The 8,308-nt window shown below is 44.6% G+C and overlaps 1 protein-coding gene and 1 pseudogene across 1 annotated transcript in view; both read left to right on the top strand.

Moving 5' to 3' along the window:
- LOC119315048 (CASP-like protein 4A2) overlaps window positions 1-1,635 on the top strand; it is a 4,231-nt gene extending 2,596 nt beyond the window's left edge. The window contains exon 3 of the mRNA XM_037589711.1: window positions 1,219-1,635. Coding sequence (XP_037445608.1) covers window positions 1,219-1,410 — 192 coding nt within the window. The 3' untranslated portion in view covers window positions 1,411-1,635. The remainder of the gene's footprint in view (window positions 1-1,218) is intronic.
- A 2,163-nt stretch (window positions 1,636-3,798) lies between these two features.
- Window positions 3,799-8,302, top strand: LOC119315047 (annotated as a pseudogene).
- Window positions 8,303-8,308: the final 6 nt, after the last annotated feature.

The raw sequence follows: 8,308 nt of genomic DNA, 5'->3' as shown, positions 1-8,308 counted from the left end.
AAAATGTACTGTGAATAGTACCAGCATGGTATCATTCACTTTAGGTTTGAATGTGATACTATTTACAACCTGTTTTATCTCTTTTTGTGTATCAAGCTGTGAATCGAATTCAGATTTGAAATTTGTATCATGGTACATAAATATATATCTATATTCCCCCCGGAAAGCAGAGGGGGGGGGGGGGTTATAGAATGCACTAGCAGCCTTAAGGTGTACTAGGCCTCCAAAGAACACATCTAAAGTTTTGTCAAATACGTCTGAATCTGATTTATGCCATAGACATAATATATGTACTATGCCACAAAATTTCATTCCCGAATCCGATTTAAAGCTTCATACACAAAATAGATAAATCATGGTATGAATGCCAAGTCGAAATCTGGTCTGAATAGTATCCTGGTGGTACTAATACTATCCTATCGGTACTATTCACTGATGGTTTTGTCCTATGTATTTCTTCAGTTGTATGTCGAATGTAAATCTAAAAAATTATGACATGGTATATACATGAATGTGCTGTTAATTGTTTTCAAGACTTTTTAGATGTTGAACTAGGGGTCTAGTGCACCCAATATGTTCCCAGGAAATGGTTGCTATGAATATATTATTAGCTCTGTGCTCCTTGGTAATACCTTCATTATGGTGATAGCGCATTAGCCATTAGGCCTATGCTTGTGCATATCATTTCATTTTAATTTTTGCATAGAGACTGGCCTTTTCCCATATATTTCTCTCATGTGTGATGTCCTGACCTGGTTGTGTGGCAGCACGACCACATCATGTCCAGTGCATGTGTCAGTGATCAGTTGGTTTAGATGAACCAACAAAGTAAAGAGGGCAAAAAAGTAGGAGGAATATGTCATTTGAACCATGTGTTGGAGTTGCTCCTTTGTTCACCTTTGGTTTCTTTTGCTAGCTATACAAATTGAAATGCAAATTAAATATATTCCCGATAACTAAATTCACTTTGTCACAGCTAAACCATTTTCTCGGCACCATTTTTGTTTCATGTTCCATGTGGTAGCTTCCTAGGGCCTTGCCTTCATGTGTGCTTGTTTTGTACAGGCTGTACTCATAAATTTTAGTTGTCATTTTTTCGTTTATTCTTTTCTGTTTGTACCAAACAAACTTGCTTTCCCTGACATATACAATTCGCCAGTTCTTCAATCTCTTCAAGGAGAGATCAGTTCTTAATTATTTATTTTATATGTATTGCAGGTCCTCGCATACCTCCTGATATCATCATCGTCATCAGCAACCGCGCGAGTAAGCGATTGGATCGACAACTGGGGGAGCGATACTTTCCCAAATATGGCGAACAGCTCCATCATCATATCTTTCCTGGCATTTGTGGTTTTTGCCATCAACTCCCTCATCTCTGCGTACAATCTGTTCCGTCGAGATCTTTAGCTGCATCTAACTATTATTAACAGTTACATGTTGTCGATTTTCATTTCTGGACGAAGATTCCAGTGCAGACTATGTTGTGTTGTAAATGTGTATGATCGAATGACTGCAAGTGTTGAGTTCTAAACTTCCAGTAATGATATCCATGCGTCCATAGCTGCTGCTGCATGTTTATGTAATCAACAAATTTCTGAAAATTACAATATTGTAGCACCTGTATTTGTTCAAGATATATTGTTTTGGACAAGACACGATCATTAATAAGTACTACCTTCCATGGGAAAAAGACCCGTAGTACTCCCTCCGCCAGGAATTAGTTGTGGCTCAAATGGATGGTATTATATTAGGAAATGGTGGTAAGAATAAAGTACAAACCTGATTGTGTATTATTTAGTATTTGATTGTACATAGGAAGTTTGATCACTCAACTAGCTGAGTATTGCCGTGATCTGTTCCAGCGCCAAGTAAAGCTGTCGTTCTATGAACAGATCTGCTCAGGACCAACCCTGATCTGAACAAAGCCACTCCTTCCATAACATAATATAGGACGTTTTTTCACATGAGGTCTTGGATCATAGGTAAACCCTGCCAGGGCATATTAGGATCAGTTCTACAAAGCCATTCCCAATGAGCTCGAGGAGCTTCCCATTTCAGAACTCTTGCTACCCTACACTTTACCCCCTTTTTTAGACATTCTCGCTAAGCTTTATTCAGATTCTAGAACGTTCACAGGTAAAAATGTAGGCCCCAGGTTACCAAACCCGAGTGTTAAAGCAAGAAGAAAGCTCGCATCCATTTCTCTGAAAGGTTCGTTGCTAATTTAGGCCTTATTTGGCACACAGGGAGATTATCCCTCTTGGGCTCAAAAGCCCCAAAAATCATGAAGCCGGCATTTGGTGTACACGGCTTGACCGGGAGAATCCCCCGCCCCCTCCCCCAATCCATTATGTGTGGGTGGGTGGGTGGGGGGGGGGGGGCTTTGCCCTTTGGCAAAGAGACAACGTGGGTGCCAGTGCCAGTTACTAACATTGATTTTTGTATCAAAATTCTATTTTCAGCTGAGAAAGAAGCTCGCTCACAAGAGTGTAAAATTAAGGCGAGTGAAATGATAAGAGTAACATGATTTTGAGTGTGCCATGAACTGATATGATGAACTGTTGCGATGAACTAATGTCATGAGATATTCTTGTTTTGTTTGATTCAAAGTCATATAAAATGATGGTGGGTGTTGTTCTGATGAATTATTGTTATTGTGATGAATTGTTGTTGTTGTGATGAATTATTGTCATAAAAAAGGATTTTCATCATGCTATGCACTCAAAGGCTCATCCGGCCAAACAATAATTTTATGTGCAAGGGGACTGATGAAGGGAAGGAATCGATCAAATCTCCAGCCCCTTTGGGGCATCGTCATACAAGACCCAAAATGAGGCCAATTCATTCGGGTCCTCCTCCTCAAACCTAAAGAGAGAGAGGGGGGGGGGGTGCTCCTTTTGTTGCACCATTGACTCGAAGTGGTGGATTGGGACGCACCGGTCAAGGGATTAGACAAAGGAGAGAGATGAGGGTGTTGATCTTTTATAGGCCGCAATCGTTAAGGGAAGCGTTTCCTGATGAGAAATGTGGTCGCGCCATTCACATGGCATCGAAAAGTGAGCATATGATGCCCATGGCGGCCATCCGAATGGCCATTGCGAGGGAGCGGGCGTGCCATTTAATCCGACGAACGGTTATTCTTTGTGTCGACAACCGCACTATTTTCAAATCCCGACTGTGATGTGAGGAGGAAGAACATGAAACTTCACTCACACCACAAGACTACAACCCACAAGGCTCCCATTATAACGCGACGTCGACTGTCGAATAGACCGCCCCCCAGCACAGGAGGATGTAGGCCTCACCTAGACCTGCCACGCCCACCACACCTCTGATCTCCACCAACCTCATCGGCCCATAGGGCCATCACAGACGCGAAGCCACCGCCGTCCGGGTTTTCGACCAGCGCCCAAGTAGGCGCCACTCGTAGCAGAACATATCTTGGGCAGGGGAAGCCCTGATTTGCCGCCATTGGTCGCCACGGCTGGCCACCATGCTTCCCCAGCAGTCGTGTCGGCACATCCACCGCCGAGAGTCCCTACGGCCGCCGCCCCAGCACCGTAGATGTTTTTTTACTAGGGATTCAATCCAATAAAATAATTTAATATTGTTTATGTTTTTATTTGAGGGAATTTAATATTGTTTATGTTTTTATTTGAGGGAATTTAATATTGTTTATGTTGGTATATAAATCCTTTATAAGTGTTTTCCTTTCTTTTTTTGGGCTATATGCTCAGTTTTGCCCTGCTATGTGAACGCGTGCGTTTTTCTGTGAACCAACGGCGAGGTAGGAGTAGTATTGCAGTTTGTGCGGCAACGCTGACTGTGATGCACACACAGAGTTCCAAATCGAATCCCGTCTCGATCCAATCCCACCTCCGCCCCCCCTTCCTCCCACCGCCGCTGGTAGCTCGCCGGTTTGCGCCGGTAGTTCGCCGTCGCCGACGCGTGCGCGCGCGCGCGCATTCACCGCCGCTGCAGGGAGGACCGAGAGCACCGTCCAGTCTCGCCTCCGTCCGCTGAGCCCCAGCCCGGACGGCGGCAATGTCGCGCCTCCATCCCCGCTACTTCTCCAGCTCCGTCTCCTCACTCGCCGACGAGCTGCTGAGCGAATTCCAGCATCATCTGGGCTCAGGGACGCTCAGTCCGCAGCTCGCACACCAACTGTTCGACGGCTTGCTGCGCCAACCAGTCCCAGTATCAGCGCGTGCACTCAATGGCTTATTTGCTGCCCTCGCGCGAACGCCGCCCTCCACCACCTGCGCAGATGGCCCTGCCCGCGCCATCGATCTCTTCAACCGCATGGCCCGAGCAGGCCGCCGCCGCAGGGTGATAGCACCCACCAGTCACACCTACAGCATACTAATTGAATGCTGCTGCCTTGCACGCCGTCCGGACCTTGGGCCTTCCTTCTTCGCTCACCTCCTCAAGACAGGCGTCACGGCAGACGTCGTCATCTTCAGTGGCTTATTCAAGTGCCTTTGTGACATGAAGCGCACGGAGGAGGCTCTGGATGTGCTGCTTCATAGGGTGCCTCACGACCTGCCTAATGTCATCTCCTACTCAGTAATGTCAAGAGCCTCTGCGACAATGGGAGGAGCCAGCTTGCGCTTGACCTGCTCCATATAATGGCCAAAAAAGGTGCTGACCACTCCCCTAACGTGGTGTCATACAACATGGTAATCGATGGCTTTTTTAAGGAGGGTGAAACAAGCAAAGCATGCGATCTGCTCCAGGAAATGATTCAGCAGGGGGTTGTGCCCGATGTGGTGATGTATAGCTCCATTATCGATGCACTGTGCAAAGCAAGAGCAATGGACAAGGCAGAGGTGGTCCTTCGACAAATGGTTCATGATGGTGTCCAACCGAATACTGTAACATATACTAGCCTGATCAATGGATATTCCACTTTGGGCAAGTTCAAAGAGGTTGTTATGTTGTTGAAAGTAATGAAAAGCCAAGGTAATATGCCAAACGTTTTTATTTGCAGCTCAGTCATGGACTACTTTGCAAGCATGGAAGAATCAAAGAAGCTGAGGAAATATTTTATTCCATGGCCGTGAATGGCCGAAAACCAGATATAGTCTCATACCCTATTATGCTCCATGGGTATGCTATAGAAGGATCCCTTGTTAAAATGATTGATCTCTGTGAGCTGATGGCAGGAGATCGTATCATACCCAACGTCCGTTGTTTCAACATACTGATTAATGCTATGCTAAGCATGGCATGATGGATGTGGCCATGCTTTTCTTTGAAGAGATGTTGAAGCAGGGTGTGAACCCTAATGAATTCACTTATTTAACTGTAATATCTGCATTTTGCAAGATGGGCAGGATGGATGATGCTATGCAAAAGTTCAATGAGATGATTGATATGGGAGTACCACCTGACACAGAAGTTTACATGTGCATGGTTGAGGGTTATTTGAATCATGTTGACTCCATGAAAGCCAACGAATTTATTACCAAAATGAAGAACAGGGATATTCATCATAGGCCGCGGAAAGGTAATCGATGAACATGGCATCTTTATCTTGGCTACCCATACTGGTGAGGTCTGCCTACTACATCCACTAAAATTATCGATGGATATTGCTTATCACCAAGATGGAGAAATCATTTAGAGTATTTGATGCTATGATATCCGTTGGCGTCAGGGCTAGTGTTGTTACGTAGCACCGTAACTTAGCATGGTTATGCTCTCAGTCTTGATATGCTCTAAAATGTGTTGTTTTCCTGATTGCTCCAGCGTGCACTAGAATTAGAGAAGTGTGAATTAAGCCTTATGGTTGTTAGTTGCTGTTTAGTGGTAGTTGGGTAGATTGTTCAGTTCGGTTTTTTAGGGTCGATTGTGAGCTGGCTGAGAGGTATTGTATGTATAATTCCTTGTGTCCAAGAGAGCTCTTCATACTTCATATATGACGCACAGTGAAAGAGTTATCTATTGATAAGTTACAATTGAGAATTATTGTTGTCTTTCAAGGAGAAAGAGAACAATTTCACCCTTTTTGCCATAAATAATGGTGTGCTGAAGTTCAAACACTACAATAGGTCATTGATCGTGAAGCTTTAGTATTGAGCGAAATGTTTTCTAAGAAGATATTGTTAGCAGGGCGCTTCCTGGTAGCACCTTCATCATGATTTACTGCTATTAGCCATTATTAGGCCTATGGTTGCATTTGTCATTTTGTTTAAATTACACACACTTCCCTCATGTGTTTTACTCTTGATGTGAGATATATAGACCTGGTTTTGAACACTAAGCAACATCCTGTCCAGTGCATCTATTGGTGCATCGTCAGCAACCGCTCGACTAAGCGATTGGATTGACAACTGGGGGAGTGATCCTTTTTCTGAATATGGCGAACAGTTCCATTGCCATATCTTTCCTGGCATTCACGGTTTTTCCCCTCAACTCCCTTATCTCTGCGTACAATCTGTTCCGCCAAGACCTTCAGTTGCATTTAACTGTAACCTATTGTTGATTTTTCATTTCTGGACGAAGATTTGAGTGCAGACTTTGCTGTGTTGTAAATGTATATGATCAGATGGCTGCAAGCGTCAAGTTCTAAACTTGCAGTAATGATCTCGATGCATCCATAGCTGCTGCTGCTGCTGCATGTTTCTGTACTCAACAGAATTCTCAAAATTACAATATTGTGCTGCCTGGATTTGTCCATGAATATATGATGTTTTGGACAAGACACGATCTCTAATAAACAACTTCATTGAAAGAAAAAGGTCCATAGTAGTATTATATTACGAAATGGTGGTAAAAACAAAGTACAAGCCCGATTGTGTATCACTTTGCATTTGATTGATCTAAATACTTGTGTACAATGCTTTGCGCAAGTGATAAACGGGTTGTGCAGCCATAACTGAGTTCACTGCTATTATTTGTACACATAGATAGGATAGGGAGTTTGATACTTTAATCACTCAACTAGCTGAATATCGCCCTCTGATCTAGTCCAGCTCCAAGTGTCATTCTGTGAACCATTTCTGTCAATGCTCAGGACCACATATCCCATAATATACCGAACCATTTTTGTCCAGCCACCGGCCTCCTGTTGAAGTTGCGCTCACTTACTTTTGAATAACCAGATGTGCAATCTCTGTGGTTGTTCTACCATAGATCCATCTATCCTTCCCAAAGTAGGCAGCATTTCCATTCCCAGCCTTCATCTGAAGCAAGCAGAAAGATTAATGCTGACAAGATCCCCGAGCCGAGGACTGACACGATTGGCGAGCAGTTTAGAGAAGAGTTTCAGGGAACTATGGACAAGGTTGATGGGGCGTCAGATATCTTCGGGATCAAGGTGATCAGGGCTCGATTGAGTTTCGCAAAGCCTTGATTTCATGACATGCTGTTGTTATTAAGGATTATTTTAGCACTTATGCTTTTTCTACCAGGCAACGGTAACTGATTAACCCATTTTTTGGAGAGAGAACACTGATTAACCCAGCTAAATTGTTCATCCCTAAAATCCCTCTAACTCGATCTATCCCGCCTCCCAGCTAAAGTGTTCATCCCTAAAGTCTAAAACCGATTGAATTACCCCCTCAATTCTGCAATACTGGATCAGTTAGGGCCTTTAGTGGTTTTGGGGAGGATTTCAGGCGGTTTTTACTGAAGGTTGCTGACTGGTCATTTGACTTTTTCGGCAGGGGTGGTCGGCAGGCATGGCAGTGGCGAGCTTGCGCGGCTGCCGTGAGCGCGGAGAGAGGCGCCCGCGATGATGGCGACATGGCACCAAACGCCGGCCCGGTGTACGCGGTGGCGGACTTGTCCCGCATCTCCAAAGTTTTGAAATCTGAACCAAGCATGTAAATCAATCATGCCTGAACGCCTTCAGTTTTAAAACCTGAACCAAGCAGAAGGTGTCAAGTTCAGTTAACAGAGGCTATCACCATTCATTTACTCATGCGTGCCTGGGGCCGGCCGGTAGGTTAATTAATTTAGTTAACGATGAAATCTTTTGGGTGCTTTGCTATTATTACGGAGGTAAATAAATGTGTGCTTCATGAGAGTGTCAAACTGACCAATCATTTCCTTGTTTCTGAATTTTGACAGATAGCACGCCAGTCAGGGGATGTTGGTGGTGTCGATGACCATGACCTGCGCGCCGGGGCGGATCCCATCTATCAGCGTGAGCACGCCGCAGCAGCCCACCTCGCCGTGCGTCTTCTCGTGGTTGGGCGCGATGGCGTCGACCTCGTCCATGAAGATGATTGATGGCGTGCGGCAGACTAAGCTAAGGTAGCGAAGCTTTTCAGTTTCCAATCTTCATCTGTTTGAGACA

This window comes from Triticum dicoccoides, chromosome 6A (assembly GCF_002162155.2).
Source record: "Triticum dicoccoides isolate Atlit2015 ecotype Zavitan chromosome 6A, WEW_v2.0, whole genome shotgun sequence".
Taxonomy (NCBI): Eukaryota; Viridiplantae; Streptophyta; class Magnoliopsida; order Poales; family Poaceae; genus Triticum; species Triticum dicoccoides.
The sequence above is the reverse complement of the archived record's forward strand: the minus strand, read 5'-3'. Positions and strand labels throughout refer to the sequence as shown.